Genomic DNA, 20,575 nt, shown 5'->3' with positions numbered 1-20,575 from the left:
ACTTCTCACTTCTCCTATAGTGTGAGGGTGTGGCCTTTCCTCTGTTGCCACTGCCATTGTGAAGCATCTGCAGCCAGGTTTTGGCGAGATCTCGTGATCCTCTCATTGAATTTTGCCGGAACCCGGAAACTGCAGCCGTGCCATTTGATTCTGCTAAGCAAGGCTTTGGTCTTGGGGCAGCACCACCTTCCCATTTTGCCTCAGGAGGCAAAACAGGGCATGCTGCCCCTGCCCAGCTGTGCCTTTGTCCTTATTCTGCAGCTAGGCTTCACCAGGACCTGTTTTGCTGTCTCATAAGCAAGACACCTTTGTGCCAAGACAAGCCTTCCTTTAGCTTGAAAACAAAAGAACCACCGAAAGAGTGAATGAGTTATCTTACTTCATACTCCTAAATTCAAAGCCCTGATCTGGCAAGCAACATCCACAAAAGGGCTTCATTTTTTCTTGCACGCTGATTTCTGTGGAAATACAATCTTGCATTACATTTGCAAAACCCAAACTTCTTCGCCATATCTTATTTAATGCTTCTCCAGCCTAACAGCCAATTTTCAGCAAGAGGATCCTCCCAGCATTCCTGAAAGTCAAGTATTCCTTGCTGTCATTTTCTACATTTGTGGCATCTTGAACTCTGGTTGATTTCGTCTCCCTGGTTGTCACAACTTTACTGGTTCCTTGTCCTGTTTTTCTTAAGTGTTTTTCTCTGCAGTTTTTGGCAGCAGTTGTTGTTTTAAAATCTCATGCTTATAAAATAATAATAATAATAGCAGCAACTTGGTCATTTTCTTAAAACTCTGGTTTGTATAAAGCAGAAGTGAGCAAACTGGGACTGACTGCTAGATCTCTGGGTGATTTTGAGGCTTTGTACACATCATAGAGTCAAAATGTATTTAGAGTTCCCAAGAATCCTGGGAACTGTAGTCCCCCCCCCCCCCGCAAAATGTGGGATTTTCTCAAGCAGCTCATACCTCCCTATTGTTTCCCAGTGGCCCTGCTTGGTTCTCTGCTTAGCATCACTTACCACCTGAGTTTGCAATTTGAATGATAGGGCTCACCTTTTCACATAGCTAGTCAAAAAAAAAAAAAAAAAAGCATATCTGGGGGGAAAGAGAAGCATGCTTTGGGAATAAGTTACATGCAGAAGGGCCATAGCTTAGTGGTCATAGAACACCTGCTTGGCACATAAAAGGTCCCAGGTTCAATCCCTGGTAGCTCCAGGTAGAGTTGGAGTGACTTCATATTGCTTAACTGTCCTGGTATATCCCAGAATTACAGAAGCCACCTCAGCTTCTGATTCCATCCTGGGATGTCCTGTTTTGGCTCTGGCAGAGCGTGAGACCAAAGATGCATTTTTTAATGGTGTCACACTCTCGCCTTGGGCCCATGCATCGCCCCCTTCTCTTCCTCCACATGGGCCAAGTGCTGCCGGCTCCCAGAAACCCCTGTCTCACAACTTTGGCTGGAAGGAAGTAGAAGTCACTGTGGCTAAGTTGGTGGGGTTGGTAAAGAGGCCAGCAAGTGACTGTTGTTATAAGAAAAATACCTCTAATTCCCTTATGGGTATCCAGAGCCTGTATAGAGTCCCTCAGGAGATGTCTATCAGTTGGAAAGAAAGCAGAGGTCAGCCATAGTATACTGAAAGCAACGCGGCTAGTAAGCCTGATCTTTATTCAAGGAAATGAACTGTTGCAACAGGGTCCCTACTCACCACACACAGGAGGGAGAATCCTGAACAATGGTGAGCAAGCTCCTATAAAGACTTGAAATTTCCCACCTTGTAGCCCCCAAGACCACCCCCCAAAACATCATACATACATGATGGAAGGAGACAGTCTTTGGCAGAAATCTGAGTGTTGTTTCTCTCCTGTTTGCCAGTGTAATAAACAAAAAAATCTGCCCTTATTCCCTTATGGGGGACACAAGAGCCCTTATAGAGTCCTTTGTAGGTTCTCCATTGGTTGGAGAAAATAACAGAGGCCAACCAGAGAATATTGAGAAGCAAAGCAGCTCGTAAGCCTAATCTTTATTGATTCTGTTGCAACAGGGTGCTCCCCTCAAGCAGGAAAGGAGGAGGACCCCGAACAAAGGTGTGCCCGCCCTTATATAGACATTTTAAATTGCCCGCCCTGGAGTCCAAGCCCACCCCCAGAAACATCATACCTACACCACAGAAGGGGTGTAGCTCAAGACCACCGCCCAGATACATCATACCTACATCACAGAAAGGGCAGACTACAACAGAAATCTGAGTGCGTTGTTTATCTCCTTTCGGGCAGACTTGTTAATGGTCACTTGATTGGATACCCTGGGGAGCCTGGCCAGTCTTTTGTGATGACAAATACTTAGTTCCTGAGCCAGGTCACAGGCTCACCCTATTCCTACACAGACATACCCTTAAGACAGGATTGCTGTAATTAAGATGAATGTATTGCCGAGATTGTTGTTTTTGTTCCAGACATTGCAAATTTTAGATAAGATGGACTGTTTCAAGAAGTGGCAGAAAGATATATCTAAATTTGTCTGGCAGGGCAAAAAACCCAGAATTAAATTCAAGATTTTGACTGATGCAAAGGATAGAGGGGGCTTTGCCCTGCCGGACTTAAAACTTTATTATGAAGCAGCAGCTTTTTGCTGGCTGAAACCATGGCTACTTCTTGAGAATACAGACATTCTGGACTTGGAAGGTTATGATAATAGTTTTGGTTGGCATGCATATTTATGGTATGACAAGGTAAAGGTACACAGAAATTTTAAAAATCATATTATTAGGAAAGCATTGTATAATGTATGGAATCGATATAAAGATTTGTTTGAAAGTAAAACCCCCAGGTGGCTGTCACCAATGGAAGCTAAGGCGGTAAAAAGATTGAACATGGATACAGACTGGCCAAAATATTGTGAAATTATAGAATATGATGGTGAAAAGTTGAAACTACAGAGTTTTGAGAAATTGAAACCTAAAGTCCGAGATTGGTTACATTACTACCAGATTAATGAAACTTTTAAGCAGGATAGAAAACTAGGATTTCAGAAGGAGAGGTCAAAGTTAGAAACAGAATTGCTAGAACCCAATACTAAGAATTTGTCTAGAATGTATAATCTGCTGCTAAAATGGAATACACAAGATGAAACGGTTAAATCAGCCATGATTAAGTGGGCACAAGATATTGGTCATGATATTATGTTTGCTGACTGGGAGCAGTTATGGACCACAGGTATTAAATTTACGGCATGTAGTGCCCTGAAAGAGAACATAATGAAAATGATCTATAGGTGGTACATGACCCCAGTCAAGCTTGCAAAGATATATCATTTGCCCAATAACAATTGCTGGAAGTGTAATGAATGTGAAGGAACCTTTTATCACCTTTGGTGGACCTGCCCAAAGATTAAGGCCTACTGGGAAATGATCTATAATGAAATTAAGAAAATCCTTAAGTGGACATTTGTAAAGAAACCGGAGGCTTTTCTCCTGGGCATGGTCGGCCAATTGGTACCAAAGAAAGATAGGACCTTTTTTATGTACGCAACAACCGCAGCAAGAATCCTTTTGGCGAAGTATTGGAAGACTAAAGAATTACCTACTCTGGAAGAATGGCAGACCAAGGTGACTGAATTTATGGGACTGGCAGAGATGACCGGCAGAATCCGTGACCAGAGGAAAGAGACAGTGGAGGAGGACTGGAAAAAATTTAAAATCTATCTTAAAAATTGTTGTAAAATTTCGGAATGTTAAGATGTCAGGGGATTGGACACAAAGAATTACAGCTATAAATCGAAATTTATAAAGTAGAAACTCTTTTTAAAGAGAATTAAATATAAAAATGGGATGAAGAATTGCTAAAAATTTTGAAATTTGGATGCAGTGAAGGGGAGGTTTGGGGAAGTCGCATTATGTTTGTTTGTTTTTTGTTTATGTTGTAAAATCAATAAAAATTATTATTAAAAAAAAAAAAAAAAAAGCAGGAAAGGAGGAGGACCCCGAACAAAGGTGTGCCCGCCCTTATATAGACATTTTAAATTGCCCGCCCTGGAGTCCAAGCCCACCCCCAGAAACATCATACCTACACCACAGAAGGGGTGTAGCTCAAGACCACCGCCCAGATACATCATACCTACATCACAGAAAGGGCAGACTACAACAGAAATCTGAGTGCGTTGTTTATCTCCTTTCGGGCAGACTTGTTAATGGTCACTTGATTGGATACCCTGGGGAGCCTGGCCAGTCTTTTGTGATGACAAATACTTAGTTCCTGAGCCAGGTCACAGGCTCACCCTATTCCTACACAGACATACCCTTAAGACAGGATTTGTGAAGGAAAAAACAATGGGGAGACTTTTCCATTTTCCTTCGACCTTGCAGAGAAATATTTGAGGTCAATTTGGGAGGGACAAAAAGCTTTCAGGACTTTTTCCGAATTTCTTTTTCTATGGTTACTGCAATAGGAGCCTTGAAACAAGGCCTAATACGTAATCGGAATTGAGGTAACAGAACTGCATCACTTTCCCACAAGTGCAAGTAGATATCCCCAGTTCCCACAGGCCGGGCGCCTTCCCAAAACATGGTAACGGGCGCAAAGACTCGTGTTCGCCCTGTACATAACTTCCCACCCGCTCTCGTTCTTGACATAGAGGCTTCGAGCAAAGGAACCAAGACGGCGGGTGCATGCCTAGAGCGTCGCCGGAAGTTCCCGTTATGGGCTTCTGTTCCCCGGAAGCGGATGTCACCTCTCCTTTGCTTCCCATCCTGGTTTATAAGAGGCAGGGAATGTGATTTGAGGTAGCGCGCGAAGTCCTCCTGCCGCACCGGTTGGCTTCGTTGTAAGTCTTCGTCCGAGGCTCTGTCATGGGGGACGACATGGATGTAATTCCCGAGAGGGAGATGAAGGTGAGTGGGAAGGGGGGCCCAACATTTCCTCCAATTGCACCTGTTATGTTAATATTGTATTTTACCCTGTTGTGTTGGTGCCGGCAGTACTTACGTTAAAATAAGTGGCTTACCTTACATAGATGTTGTGAAAGTTCACAATGCTTAGAAAGCGTAGGTAATCTTAGTCTGTTTCAGTTTTTAAATTTTTGAAATTGTGTGTCTGTGTCAGGAAATTCAGAGCAAGTTATGTAAACTAGCCATGCATTTAAGCGCTATCCAGGAATGGCTAACATTTTTTAAATATATATTTTTATTTATTTTCAGTAATAATAGCTAGGTGCAGAATAATAAAAGAAAATGTCTTCAGCAGTACAGATACTAATGGAGAACTTATGTGGTCGTCCAGACAGGTGTCTTGTAGGACTGCAACTGCTATCATCTCTGGCCTTGCATACTGGGGGCTGGTGGGAGCAATACCTGCAGGGCCAACCAGGGCTCCCTGCCATTGCTGCAGGTGACCAGAAATGGCATGTAGGTGGACCAGCCGAAGTGCCTCTCCTGCATGCCCAGCTTAGAAACCAAAACAGCTTTTAGAGGAGGGAAAGTTCCCTTCTTAGATGGCTTTGAAAGCAGACCAGGCTAATGCATCAGGGACAGTGCCTGGTACCCATGGTGTCTGTTCTTTCTCTACTGCCGGGAGTCATTATGCCTCATAATACCAGTTGCTGGAAACCACAGGAGAGAATAGTTGCTCTTGTGCTCAAGTGCTGCTTACCAATTAACTCTTGGAGTATCTGGTTGGCCACTGTGAGAACAGGATGCTGGGCTTGAAGGGCCACTGGCCTGATCCAGCTTGTCTTATATCCTTCACTTCAACTGGAAATACTGCACTCTGTTTCTTCTCTGCCCAGGCCCCAAGAGACTGGTAAAATAATTGTCAGACTAGTAAGTTCTGTGGGTCTGTTTACAAGACAGCTATAAGGGTTTCATTATTGCAGCCTTGTAAATAAGGCCATAGAAATTTGTTCAGGTGTTGATTTTGTTTCCACCCACCCCAGTATATTTCTTCTGTGCTATAGGTTGCTCTGAGTGCTCTACCAAGAGAAGATTGGAGCAACGGCTAAGACTGCCTTGTAAAAGAGCTCCCAAAAGTTACTAGCCTGTTGTTTAGTTGGCATGGTAAGAGGCTAGTGGCCTCCATTTATGTTCTAACTGCAGCAGTGGGGAAAGCCCTTCATCCTTAGCTATTATCTGATGCTGTTTTGACAAAACACAGCCTGTAGTGAGGAAATTTAAACCTCAGGATAAAGCTTTAAAATTGAAACAGTCAATATAAAACAGAGAAATCTAGAATAATTTTGAACAGTTTATCATCACAAACTAAAGGGCTAGGTATTTTCTAAGTTTTGCTAAATCAGGTGCATGAGCAAAAACATGGAACCATTCAGTAGACTGTGTTATCTTTTAAGACATGATGCTAAATTGACACTGGGACTCAAATGCACTCCCCTTCCCTCTTCCTTTACTGTGATGTAAGAAGGAGAGAGGACGCTTCCTCCTTTAAACTAATCAGAGTTTCCTGTTGTGTTCGAACTGGGTGGGTGGGGGACTGTTAATTTAAGCTATGGTTAATTCGAACAAGCCAGGTTCAAATCATGATCCCTAGCTGGCTTGAACTAACCACAGTTTCCCAAACTTTAGATGTAACAAAGAGCTTCCGTTAGATTCATAGTGGAAGTAGATGCTTCCAATCTCCTTTTAGTAGCTGGGTCACTGAGGAGTGAGGAGCAAAGAAGTCTTAGAAGCATTTGTGTAATTAAATAATCAAGTTTTTGGTTGAATTCTATGTCGTATTTGAATAAACTGGTGCATTTAGATTTAGCCTGCACAGATTTTTTAATCTATGAATGTGCCACAGGATTTTAAGTTCAGAGCATTGAAGAAAGTACGGATCTTTGATGCTCCTGATGAACTCCCCAAAGAGCGTTCCAGTCTTCTTGCTGTATCCAACAAATATGGATTACTGTTTGCCGGCTGTGCAGCTGGGTTGCAGATCTTCCAGACAAAAAACCTTCTAATGCAGATTCCAGTGGGGGATTCTCCTAATAAAATAGGTAAGTTTTTTATCTTTCCCTACCCTCATCCCCAGTCTTCCTTAATTTTTATCTATAGAGCTGTATTTTTTAGCATTAAGCATAAACTCACTTGTTCTGCTTTGAATACCCATCATAAGCTTTGGGGTGGCAAGTATCCTTTACAATATAGGGCTGGGATTTTTTTACCTACTTGGGCTCATGTAGCATAGTGGGTAAGGGACTGAGCTAAACATCTGGAAGTCTGCATTCAACTGTTGCCTCATTCATTAACTTGGTTGCCCTAAGTAAGTCTCCATTTTCTTTATTTTCTCCCCCCCCCCCTCTTTTTTTCCTTTTGGATTTTTACAATTTTATATTCAATCAAACAACACAATATAACATTTGTCATATATAAGAAAAAGACACACACACCCCTGTGACTTCCCTCAACTTCCCCTTCTGGTTCTTTAAATATTTACTACTTCTGCTTAATTATTATCTTATTTTTATAATGTTATACCTTAATGCTCTTATTTTCTTATCAGTTTTATACCAAATTTTCCTTCATGATTACATCTTAGTCAATTTCATTCCATGTTGCCCTTACTTAACCTTTGATCTTCTTTTCTTACCTGTAAGTGTTTAATCAAACCCTGCTAGTGAGTCCGTATCTTTACAGTATTTCTGTAAATACAACATAAAAGGTTCCCAGTCTTTTTTAAATTCTTCAATATCATTGTATCTGATTCTTTCCATTAGTTTCGCCATTTCTGCATGTTCCATAAGGTTGACTTGTCATTCTTCTTTCGTTGGTATCTTGTTGTCCTTCCATTTTTGGGCTAGTAGAATCTGAGCCGCCGTTGTAGCATACATAAACAACTTCTTCCGTTCTTTTGGTAGTTCCTGTCCTATTATACCCAACATAACTTCTGGTTTTTTAACAAAGGTTATTTTAAACATCATCTTCATTTCATTATATATCATTTCCCAATAACTTTTAATTACTTTACAGTTCCACCACATGTGGTAAAGCATACCTTCTTTCTCTTTACACTTCCAGCACTTATTAGCACTTGTTCTATACATTTTTGCCAGTTTGACAAGAGTTAAAAACCATCGGTACATCATTTTCATATAATTCTCTTTCAAAGTTGTACATGCGGTGAATTTTAAATCAACTTTCGATAATTTTTCCCGGTCTTTCATTTGTAAGTTATATCCTACATCTTGTGCCCATTTAATCATTACATATTTAACCCCTTCATCTTTGGTTTCCCATTCTAATATTAAATTATACATCATCTTCAATAATTTGGTATTATCCTCTATAATTTCTCTTTGAAATCTAGATAAAGTATAAGTAAATCCTTTCTTTTTATCTTCTTTGAAGACCTCATTTACTTTAAAATATTGTAACCAGTCACTAAAATGTTCTTTGATCTCTTCAAATTCTTTTATTTTTAATTTCTCTTCTGTTTCTATTAATAGATCTCTATATGTAAGCCATTTTTCTCTCCTATTTATTTTTTTAATCAATGTTGCTTCCATTGGAGACAACCACCATGGAGTCTTTTGTTCTAATAAATCTTTGTACCTTTCCCAGACTTTTAAAAGTGATCTCCTAATTATATAACTTTCCCTTTCTCATACCACAAGTATGCATGCCATCTAAATCTGTTGTCATGATCTTCAAGATCTAACAAATCTGTATTTTCCAGTTTGATCCAGCCCCGGATCCAACCAATAAAGACAGCTTCATAATATAATTTAATATCTGGAAGGGAAAAACCACCTCTATCTTTACTGTCTGTAAGTAATTTATGTTTTATTCTTGGTTTTTCCCTTTCCAGATGAATTTTGTAATGTCCCTTTGTCATTTCTTGAAGCATGCTGCATTACTTATAACCAGTACTGACTAGAATAAAAATAACATTTTTGGCAATACGTTCATCTTGATCACCACAATTCTTCCTAACAGTGATAAATTCATTCTTCCCCATACTTCTAGATTCCTTTTTATTTCATTCCAATTTTTTTCATAATTATCTTTAATGATAATATTTTTAGTTGTCAACCAAATTCCTAAATATTTAACTTTTTTATGAATCTCTATTTCTATATTTTGCTGTAATTCTCTCCCCCCCCTTTCTGGTACATTTTTCACTATCAGCTTTGTCTTATTTTTATTCTACTTAAAACCTTCCACCTGCCCAAAGTTCTGTATTTTTTTCTAGGACTTTTGGCAGAGAGTTGTTAGGGTCCTCCACTGTTATTACAAGATCATCTGCATATGCTTTTAATTTATATGTGTCCCCCCCCCCTTGATTCCTCTGGTGTGTGTTTTTACCTATTTGGGCTCATGTAGCATTGTGGGTAACGGACAGCTGAACATCTGTAAGTCTGCATTCAACTGTTGCCTCATTCATTATCTTGGTTGCCCTAAGCAAGCCTGCATTTTCTAACCTGCCAAACTGGTGCAGGGGAAATAACATTGGCCAACCATCTACCGTCGTTGTAACGCTTACTGAGACAATGTGTGTGAATCACTGTGAATACCTGTTGCTGGGAATCACAAAAGGGGAGAGTGTGTAGTTCCTAGCTTAGTGTTGTCTTAGAATGCTGGGATCAGGGGTTTATTATGTATCTCTGTATTTATATCCTAACCTTACCAACAGGAGCATGGCTGAGCAATGCAGTTTACAAATACAGCATAACAATACATAACATTAACAACACATAAAGTAGTGGCATTGGCAAGAAGGTATATTACATTCCAAAGGCTTGAGTAAACCATAAAGGTTTTCACATTGTGACACTTTCCATTTGCAAGGGAGTTCTATATTCTATGAGGGAGCCATTCAGAATGTCTTGCAATAATAGTGCCTGTCCGGTAGGGCTGGGCAATATATCAAAGCATTGCCCCAAACTGGTTTGAAGTCCAGATCATGATAACAGTTTCAGAATTTTTCACCTGGCAATATATCACGAATCCTTGCTCACTCCTTGGCTACCGCCATCACTGCACATTTCACTCTTGAGTGACACTTGCAAGTCCGTCTGATGTTCACCCACAGTGAGAGACCCAATTCCTCCCTCTGCAGCCCAGCTGCCAGCCTTGGCAGAGGGAACTTGAGAAGGTGCTTGCCTGCCTGTCTGCACCTTCACCCAAGCAAGTGGGCTGCCTCATCCCTCCCTCCAGATTAGAACACTAGGGCTGGGCAATGTATCATCCAAAACCAGTTCGAAGTCCATATCCAGGAGTCAACACGTGGCTGCTTATTTCTTTCCACCTTATTCAAACCTTTCTTCTTATTTCAGACATTGTGTTATATTAGTATATTGCGATGTTGAAAACCAGACATCGCCCAGCTCTGCTGCCCAACAGGTTGAAATAACAAGCAGGGCATCCCCAGCTGATCTTAATAGACAAATAGGGCAGTATTGGATTAGTTCAGGCCTCCAACTACCTTTTAAATAAATTACTGTTTTTTTTCCCTCCCTGGTGCTCCTCTTCATTTTTTTTTAAGTTGAGAATGTCCAGAGTCTTTTCGTTCCCACGAAGTTCTGTGTGCATCACTTGGCACTCAGCTGTGATAACCTCACACTCTCTGTCTGCATGGCTTCCAGTGAAGTTGGGTCCTTCATTGGCTTTTTCGATGTTCGCACCTTTGTGAATCAGGTAAGTTGCATGGTTTAAAAGCAAACTTGGAAACCACCCCCCCAACCCTCACTCCAGGGTGTGTTTTGCTATGAGTTTTGAAACTGGAGAGCTTCAGCAAGCCCTAATGAAGCATAATCACACTTTAGGATTCAGATGTAATGCTAAACCATGGTTAATTAAAAATTGGGAGGAAAACTACCACAGTGTAGTATTCATGTGCGATAGTAAACTGGTGTTAATCAAAAAGGGAGCAGAAGATTCCAGTCTCTTCCTTGTGGCTGTGCTGGCAGAGGTGATGAAGTGTGTGAGGCTGAGGTTTGCTGTGACTCGTATCCTCTCTATCTGACCCTCAAAACTCTCCCCAGGCCACACTCCTCACCAGCCTTGCTCTGCATTCTCCTTGAGTGCTTTTGCCTGGCTGGAAGTTGTCCATGAACTGTGATAATGACTCTTGCTTGCATGGCTGCAAGCAGCACATGTAAAAGGCTCTGACCTTTGCATGGCTGGAATGTAACCCACTGTATATATCCATTACTCTGTGCGCTTTTGCCTCAAGCCATGCCCGCTACTGATACGTGCCCCCTGGAAGGTTATCCAGAATGGAATGTGGCCCTCTGTATAAAAAGGTCCTCCAGTCTTGCAGTAATCCGCAGCTCATCATTACTTCTGAACTCTACCACTGATAGGAGCTTTAGTTTAGTGAAAACATCGCTTTCCTTCAGGTCTTGGAAAGTATGGTGGGCCAGTGATTTGACTCTACTGAAAGCGGGTGTCTTTGCTCATACAGATACGGTCTAACAAACATACATTTCTTTCTAATAGGCTAAGCAGCAAAAACGCCCCTTTGCCTATCAGAAGATGGCTGGGGCGATGGTCAATGACTTGAAATGGAACCCAGTGAATGCCTCCATGCTGGCCGTCTGTCTGTCTGATGGAAGCGTCTCTGTCCTGCAGGTGGCAGATTCCGTGAAGATCTATGCAACTCTCCCCGCTTCAGTGGCTGTTACATCAGGTTGGTAACATGACTTTTAGACTGATGCAGAAATCCCTGTTATAAATCAGCTGAATTGGAGTTCTGATTTACATATATTTTAGGTGTACAGCTCAAAGTAAGCCTGAATGCACCATATGGACAGTTGCAAACAAGGGTATCTCATAAGGAACCTTTGGCCCTCCCAATGTTGCTGAACTCCAATTACCACCCACTCCTGGCCATTGGCTGTGCTTGCTAGGCTGATGGGAGCTGCTGTTCAGCAGCATCTAGAGGGCCAACATTTCCCCTCTCCTGCTCTAGGGTATGCTCTCCTGAGACCATCGTTGGCTGCACCTTCTTGTTGAATGGACATTCTATTGCATTCCAAATTTGAGATTGTTGTGTTTGAATAACACTTGTGAGGGCAATTTAAGCCATTTGCCAAATTGCACTGGCTGGTTTTGTTGTTGCTATTTCCTTTGCAACTGCTTAATGATGCCTGCTTGCTTTTCTCCCACCCACCCCTTTAGTGTGTTGGAGTCCTAAAGGAAAGCAGTTGGCTGTAGGCAAGCAGAACGGCACAGTGGTCCAGTATCTCCCTGTAAGTCTATTTTGTTCTATTTGGCCTATAATGATCTGCCTCCTCCTGCTTCTCCCTCTTGGTTCTTTCCTGTTTTGTTCTCCCAATTCACAGTTCAGAAGATGGAGTCTTAAGCATAAGGGCAGCAGAAGTACATGCCTGGGAAGGGCGGTATTCTAGAGCTTGAGCATCCATTTTGCATGCAGTAGTCCCCAGGTTCAGTCACCGGCACTGCCAGGTAGAATGAGAATTTTGCTTTTGTGTAGTAAGCTAGTTTTTTCATGCCTGCACACTTCTCTCTATTCACCATCCAGGCAATCAAGAAGTTTAGGAGTGCAAGGCTGCATATGCACCATGCATTTAAAACACATGGTTTCTTCCCCCCTTCCCCAAGGAATCATGGGAACTGTGGGGTAAACGATGGTTCTAAGGATTCTTAGCGATAAGCCATGTGATATGAATGCATAGCTGTGTACCTGTCATATTCTAGCCAGGCAAAAACACAAAGGGGGAAAGAGGGCTAGTAAGGGGTGTGGCTTGGGGTGAACCCTGAGGACAAAAAAGAGGCTTGGAGGACTGCATTTGGTCCCTGGGCCTAAGATTAATTAATTTTCTTTCATTTTATTTGTTTGCTGCTCTTCTACAAAACAGTCATGCTCAAAGCAGCTTACAACAAAGAAATAGGAATGCATTTCGAACGAACACTACAAAAACCTTCATAATAACACAGCACTACAAAAATATATCATACTAAAAACCCACATTTCAGTACTATAAATATAACAAGCACCATTACAGCATGCAATAGCAAAAACAAGGAAGCTTCATAGTTTCACCTTAGTCCTAGAAACACCACTTCTATGATGTTGCTTACAGTCCCTCTCCTGTAGCAGCAGCTTATAAGGCTTCCAGGGGCAAAGGATGGGGTTGCTGGAAACAACTCTCCCATGATGATGTTCATCTCTGATATAGGTGAATTGGGACCATGCCCATAATTAAGCCGGAGGTCACATGGCTTTGATGCAAAAGAGTGCCCACATTTCACTGCCAACAATCTCTCCTTAGAGGCATCTTCGGCTACAAAATGCCTGTGCCTGAAATCTTGGAGCATTGCTCCCATTGAGAGCAGATTAGGGATAGGGAACTCATAGCCCTCCAGCTGTTGTTTTATTCCATGGGTAGGCAAACGAAGGCCCGGGGGCCGGATCTGGGCCAATCGCCTTCTAAATCCAGCCCGCGGATGGTCCGGGAATCAGCGTGTTTTTACATGAGAAGAATGTGTCCTTTTATTTAAGATGCATCTCTGGGTTATTTGTGGGGCCTGCCTGGTGTAGAATGTGTGCTTTTATTTAAAATGCATCTCTGGGTTATTTGTGGGGCATAGGAATTTGTTCATTTCCAGCCCCCCACAAGGTCTGAGGGACAGTGGACTGGCCCCTTGCTAAAAAGGTTTGCTGACCCCTGTTGTATTCCATCTTCCATCAGCTCCATCTAGCATGGCCAATGGTCAGGGGATACTGGGAGTTATATTCCAAGAACATATAGAGGGCTTCAGGTTCATCATCCACAGAGCAGACAGTACTGAGTGAAATGTACCATGTCATCAGATCACTGAACAATGGCAGCTTTAGATGAAACGCTTTGGACATTTTTTTGAAAGTGCTTGTATAAATTCAGAGTGTTTTTGTTTTATTATTGCATGTGTGATGTGAAGTGTTGCATTGTAGATAGAATACTTAAAAAACACACACACCCCATATCATTAAACTTACGGTATTCTAATCATGCTTGTTCTTTTACTTTTTCAGAACCTGCAGGAGAAGAAAACAATTCCCTGTCCTCCATTCTATGATTCAGATAATCCTGTCAAAGGTACTGTGTTTCCTAAAATTTGGCGTTTTGACCGGTTGGTATTACAATAGTACAGATGGATCATGTAATCACAGTGTTTCACTTATGTGCCTAGAATTTGCCCACCCATGAAATCCAGGCATATTGTGGAATGTGAGATGCTTGTTTTTGACTAGTTGAATCTCCCGTGTTTAAAAATAAATCTGGCAGGTGTTTTGCTCAAAATACTAAGTAGTATTTTATACCAATCCCATTTACAGTATGGATTAATATTTAATCTCCTGTAATTTAGTTGTCAGGGTTGTTAATGCAGCACAGTTACATAATTATAGTGCAAAGATTTGATAATGCCTTCCTTTCTTTTGAAAAAAAAATGCAGTCCTTGGGCATATTATCACATCTGTTACGTTAAATTTTTAATTTGTATATTTGTAATTGAAACTTGAAGTTCTTTATACGTCTTGTTCCCTAAGATTAATACAGCAACAAAACTGTTGTACTCACAGCAGCCCCTTTGAAATTGATGGAGATGACTAAATTAGGCAGATTAACTTCAGTGTGTCTACTCTGAGTAGAACTTTGCTGGATGCAGCCCTCTGTAGGGAAGGTTTCCAGTGTCCTAGATCCTTCTGTCTTCACGCAGTACACAGTGTTAATGAACACATAAAGGAACTAACCAGCTGCATTATACCAAGTCAGGCTGTTAATCCACAAAGTTTAGTATTGCTTACTCTAACTGGTAGCAACTGTCTGGGGTTTCAGGCTGGGGTGCCTCCCAGCCATACCTGGAAATGCTGGGGATTCAACCTGGGACTTTCTGCATGCAAAGCAGGTGCTGTACCCCCAAGATATCCCTCTTCCCATATAGCTCATTGGATGGACATATGCTTTTGACTCCAGAAATCCCATGTTCATCTCCAGGTGGGGCTGGGAGAGACTGAAACCCTGGAGTGCTGCTGCCAGTTATTGTAGGCAGCACTCAGTTAGCTGGATCTATGATCTGACATGACATTGGGAAGCTTCCTAGCATGAGGGGAAAGCAGCATAACTCAGTGGAAGGGCATCTGCTTTCCATGCAGAAGGTCCCAAGCTCAGTCCCCCAGTATCTCCAGGTGGGGCTGTGAATGTCTCCTGCCTGAAATCTGGAAAGTCACTGCCAGACAATATTGAGCTATATGGACCAGTGATCTGACTTGACATAAGGCAGCTTCCAGTGGGATGTACCCAACTGACTTCTACACAGGTCCATTTATTTCAATGGGCCTACTCTGAGTAGGACCAAGCTTGCATACAACCCTATGTTCCTGTGTAAGTAATAATAACAATAATGAGTGGCTCTTGAGAAAAACAAAAGCAAAAAAACCCGACAACCCAAGTTTACTCACATTTCTGTTTTCCAGTCTTGGATGTGTTGTGGGTCAGCACTTATGTCTTCACTATCGTATATGCGGCTGCGGATGGGATCTTGGAAGCTGCACCGGAAGTGGTGATGGCTGTGCTTCCTGTACGTGAAGAGAGGAAGCGCGGGGAAGCAACTTCTTTTTCTCTTGTCTTTGATTTCTAAGTCTGTGCTGCCTACTGTCATTCTCACAATTTTGCCAGGTCTTTGTCCCTGGTTTGTGCTGCTGTGTCTTCCCTCATGTTAGGCTCTTGCTTCAGAACGATAAAAAAGTAGTGACCCGAGATGTAGAATCCCACTTCATAGAAACCATTTAGTCAAACTTGGCATGGAAGTTGAAGCATTCAGCAACCACAGCAGGCTCCACACTTCTGCGAGTGTCAGTTTTGCTTGCCAAGTCCCCATACAAACAGGTGTTAGATGCCTACCTCTTAGATGCACAGGTTTAATTTGGGTGTTTGGAACTTTCTTTCTGCCTGAGGGCCACATTCCATCCCAAGCAGCCTTCAGGGACCACATGCCAGTGGTGAGCAGCAGGGTTGCAGGCAAAAGCGAGCAGAGCAATGGATGTACATTTTGCCTCCGGATAGTAGGCTAGTTTCTATGGACACTCATAATAGTCCTTGCTGTCCTCCTTTCAGACAATCAAGAGGCATGATCAGAATTCTAGGAATGCATCCCAGCTAGGCAAAACAGTTTAGGAGTTCATATCTTCTTGTGGTTATTGAAACATTTCATCATACTTTTGGCCAGAGGTGTGGGGCTCTTGACCTTCCACGCACTGTAGGGACTCCAGCTTCCATCAGCCCCAGCCAGCATGGCCTGTGTTCAGGAATGATGGCAGTTTGTGTTATATAATAATGCATTCTTTATATCCTGCTTTTTCCCTACACTAACTCAAGGCGGATTTCAGAAATTAAAGCAAAACAGATAAAATACAGAAAGCTAAAAACATACAGAAGATAATAGTTTAAAAAGAATTAAACTGTAATAGAATTAAAACTATATAAACGCAAATTATGAAAATACTGTTAGCAAAAAATAGCAAAGCCCTATTCAAATCACTTTCTTTAAAAGCAGTCAGTTCCCAAAAGCGCATGGGAACAAGGCAGCCTTCACGTGCCAGGGGAGAACAGCAAGAAGGGAGTCAGTCTAGCTTCTCTAGGAAGGAAGCCATAAAATCTGGCAGCAGGCTATCATGAAGGCCCCCTCCTTGTAATTATGAAATAGTTGCAACCATAAAACAGTTATGTATGTTATAAATGATGCAAACATTTTAAAACAGTCCAGCGTCTGCAGGGTCATTTGTGAGCTGCCCCCTCGCCTAAGGCATCTCCCACACAGTTTCCCGTTCTGTCTCCCCATTCAGAAAAAGGAAGAAAAGCGGCCTGAGCTGTTTGTGAATTTTATGGAGCCCTGTTATGGCAGCTGTTCTGAGAGGCAACATCACTACTTCCTTAACTACGTTGAAGAATGGTGAGTAATGGCAATCCTACAACATTGAATAGTTCCCTTTTAATATTAATTAGGTGAGCAAAGGGCTGGGTGTATTTAAAGATTGTTATTTGAAACTAGCAGGGAAAGGTGTTTATGCTGCTTGAAGTGGATTATGGATTTGTGGTTGTTGTTTCCTTCCTCAAGGGATCTGGTCCTTGCAGCATCTGCTGCTTCCACAGAGGTCAGCATCCTCGCAAGGCAAGGAGACAAGGTAATCCCACTTCCTACTTCCCCAGCAAGTGCCTCTTATAAGAAGACCAGAGGTCCCAGTGAGAGTTCCAGAGGGGTTGTTATTATTAGTCAGCTGCAGCAAGAAATAGCAAAGTCTCATGTCACCTTGAAACCCATGCACTTACTGGGACAGAATATTTCATTGATTATCATTATCTATTTATTTACTTATTTACTTATTTATTTATTTATTTCACTTACACCCAACCTTTTTCCCTCCAATGAGCTCAAGGTGGTGTACATGGTTCTCCCCCTCATTTGATCCTCACAACAACCCTGTAAGGTAGTTTAGACTGAGAGGCAGGGACTGGCCCAGTGAACTTGATTGATTTGAACCCTGGGCTCCCAGGTCTAAGTCTCACCTGCTAACAGTTACATTACTCAGGCTCTTGCTTTTGTGGACCATGGACTCACCCCTGCCAGTGGTGGTGGACCAGATGTACCCTTTTGACTTTAAGGCATCTCTTGAAGACCTTCTTATGCCAACAGGCCCATGCAACTGCTTAAACATTTTTTATTCCAGTCGTTTAAATGTTTATTTCATAATGTTTCACTTGTACTTGTACATATTGCTGTATACTGCCTTGATACTTTATATGAGTTGGTTGTACATAAAAATCTTTATAAATGAACCAAGGAATAATAGTAATTTTCCTCTCCACTGCACGTGCCACAGTGATTTTTTAAAGTAGAAAAAAGCCCTTATTACTACAAGTTGACCTCCCTGGCAGGAACGATTCCAGAGGTTGCCAAAGCACAGAGCCAATTGGGAGCGGCCATAGCTCAGTAGCAGAGCATCTCTTTAGCAAGCATAAGGCCCCAGGTTCAGTTCCCAGCATCTCCAGGTAGCGTTGGGAGATTCTCCCTGCTTGAAACCGTAGGGAGCTGCTGTTAGTCAGTGTAAACAATACTGTGCTAAATAGACCAAGATCCTGATTCCTAGTACTAATTAAACTAACCCTTCTTACAGAACAACTGGGAGCTGTGGGTTCTGGAAGACTCCAGCCGAGCAGAACTTCCGGTCACAGATAAGAGCGATGACACTTTGCCCGTAGGCGTAGCCATTGATTATACCAGCAACATGCCCATAACCATTAGTAAGTATATGAATGTTGCTCTTGGGTTAAGGATAAAGCAAACAGCAGCGCTCTCTATACCAGGTCTTTTGCCCTCCAGATGTTGCTGAACCATCAGCCCTAGCAAGCATGGCCAGGGATGCTTAGAGTTGTAGTTCAGCAACATCTGGAGGGCTAAAGCTTCTTCACGCCTGCTGTAGAGGGAGCGTTAGTGCTGGTCATTAGTCCTGAGAAGATGCTGTTAATATACCTGGAAGTGCTATTTCCCCACCTTCTAACTGTGATTCTCGAGGCTATTCATAGTGGGCAGACCTGTGACCCTGGGGCCAGTTGTGACCCTCCAGGTCTCCATCTGGCCCATGGGACTCTCCCCAGGTGACACTGTTTTTTGCCTGGCTGGAATGTGCCCTGTATAAGTAAAAAAAAAAAAAAAAAAAAAAAAAAAAAAAAAAAAAAAGGAAAAATGGTGGACTAGAAATGCCTGGCGTGCTCTGGTCCATGGGGTCACGAAGAGTCGGACACGACTAAACAACAACAGAAATTCATGGAATAGAGTTGTAATACATGTTGCATTATTCAAGAGAAGTCATCTTGGGCACTTAGTTCCCTTTGTAAAGTTTTAAACTCTTGGCATTCTAACGTAACTTCCTGGTCCCTTCCTGGACTTGTTTTGAGGGCTGCTTACTAAGTGGAGGTACTGCTGAACATGTCTGCTCATGGTGTGTGTGTGTGTGTGTTTGTGGCATTTTTGCAGGTGAGGATAAAACCACAGATCCAGCACCGGTCCTGCTGCTGCTGTCAACTGATGGAGTCCTCTGCCCCTTTTACATGGTTAATCAAAACCCTGGTGTGAGGTCTCTGATGGTGGTGCCGGAGCCTCTCTCTCCAGAAGGAGACAGAGGAGCAAAATCAGCCGGTAGGTGCTTGCTTGCTTTTTTGGGGATCCAAGGTTGTAGAACACTTATCCTAAAACACTTTGAATGCAAATGGAGCAGCCTGGTGCCCTCTAGGTGTTACTGAACTCCCAGCAGTCAGTGGCCAAGAATAATGAGAGTCAGAATTCAACAACGTATGGGTGGCACCGTGCCAGAGAAGGCTGGTGTAGAGTGATAAGGAGGGTGTGACAAGCAACTTGCACAACTTGAGATCAAAAAAGGCGTACCTGTGCCCCTTACCCTCCCTTTTCAATCTTTCGGTTTTGCTCATCAGCATTTCCACCTTAATAGATCTTAATAGATCACAGTCTTCCATAGGAGAGTAGGAAACAGACCTCATGCCAGGTTGGACCATCAGTATTATCTGCACTGACTGGCAGCATCTCTCCAGGTTTCAGGCAAGGGCCTCTCTCTGTCCCACCTAGAGAAGCTGGGTGTTGAATCTGGGTCTTTCTGCATGCAATGCAGAGGCTACCAAACTGTCCCACTTTGCATATATGATTGGATGGACCTACGCTTTGGATGCAAGGAGTCCTGTGTTCAGTCCTTGGCATCTCCAGATGGGGCTGGGAGAGACCCTGGTCTGGAAACCTGGGGAGCTGCTGCCTGTCAGTGTAGACAGCGCTCAGTTAGCTGGACCAACAATCTGACATGAAATAAGGAATCTTCCTAATAGGTGCGGGGGGAGCAGTGTCGTTCAGTAGTAGAGAAACCTTCTTTGCATGCAGAAGGTCTCATGTATCTCTGGGTAGGGCTGGGAATGTCTCCTGCCTGAACCCTGGAGAGCTACTGGAGATGTCAGGGATTGAACCTGGGACTTTCTGCATGCAATGCAGGTTCTTTCTCATTGAGCTGCCAATATATGGTCAGTATATTGGTAGTAAATATTGAACTCAAAGGGCGAAGAGAACTATTTGTGTATTATCTGTTTTGGCCAGAGATGAAGGTTCACTTCAAAGCCCTGTTCACTTTTCATCTGTGTAATTGCATTTCCTGTTCAATACGGAACACCTTAGTTTTGGCAAAGGCTTTTCTTTCCAGCTCCACTTGGCATGCTTGTCAGCAGGATGTTTGATTCAGACTGACATGATCCTTGCCAAAAATCGATGGGGGATTGTAGAAGGCCTTGTGCTCTCAATTCCCAGCTCAATTAAAATCCAGCTGACCTGGGAAATTGTAGTATTGATTTAAGGGCCAGCCCTTTGGGCAGGGATCTTGGAGGTCCGATATGTGAGTCTGAAAAGATCTATTGTGCATTTTTATTAAATTACTTTGTATGTCTACCCTGCCATATCCTTAAACAGCAGAGCTAATATCAGTATTCTAAGCATGTATCTGAGGGACGCGGGTGGCGCTGTGGGTTAAACCACAGAGCCTAGGACTTGCTGATCAGAAGGTCGGGGGTTCGAATCCCCATGACGGGGTGAGCT

The 20,575-nt window shown here is 42.6% G+C and overlaps 1 protein-coding gene across 8 annotated transcripts in view; it reads left to right on the top strand.

Moving 5' to 3' along the window:
* The first annotated feature begins 4,727 nt into the window (after nucleotides 1-4,727).
* Nucleotides 4,728-20,575, top strand: part of NUP214 (nucleoporin 214) — an 80,970-nt gene continuing 65,122 nt past the window's right edge. For all 8 annotated transcript variants that reach the window (XM_081848456.1, XM_081848455.1, XM_081848451.1 and 5 more), the window contains exons 1-11: nucleotides 4,728-4,885; nucleotides 6,786-6,981; nucleotides 10,470-10,621; nucleotides 11,426-11,615; nucleotides 12,107-12,177; nucleotides 13,965-14,028; nucleotides 15,408-15,511; nucleotides 16,776-16,882; nucleotides 17,048-17,114; nucleotides 18,105-18,231; nucleotides 18,965-19,126. In XM_081848456.1, the coding sequence (XP_081704582.1) occupies nucleotides 4,844-4,885; nucleotides 6,786-6,981; nucleotides 10,470-10,621; nucleotides 11,426-11,615; nucleotides 12,107-12,177; nucleotides 13,965-14,028; nucleotides 15,408-15,511; nucleotides 16,776-16,882; nucleotides 17,048-17,114; nucleotides 18,105-18,231; nucleotides 18,965-19,126 (1,282 nt within the window). In that variant the 5' untranslated portion in view covers nucleotides 4,728-4,843. The remainder of the gene's footprint in view (nucleotides 4,886-6,785; nucleotides 6,982-10,469; nucleotides 10,622-11,425; nucleotides 11,616-12,106; nucleotides 12,178-13,964; nucleotides 14,029-15,407; nucleotides 15,512-16,775; nucleotides 16,883-17,047; nucleotides 17,115-18,104; nucleotides 18,232-18,964; nucleotides 19,127-20,575) is intronic.

The sequence above is a fragment of the Podarcis erhardii genome, assembly GCF_964252035.2.
Source record: "Podarcis erhardii genome assembly, chromosome: Z".
Taxonomy (NCBI): Eukaryota; Metazoa; Chordata; class Lepidosauria; order Squamata; family Lacertidae; genus Podarcis; species Podarcis erhardii.
Note: the sequence above shows the minus strand (reverse complement) of the source record. Positions and strands in the feature narration are given on the sequence as shown.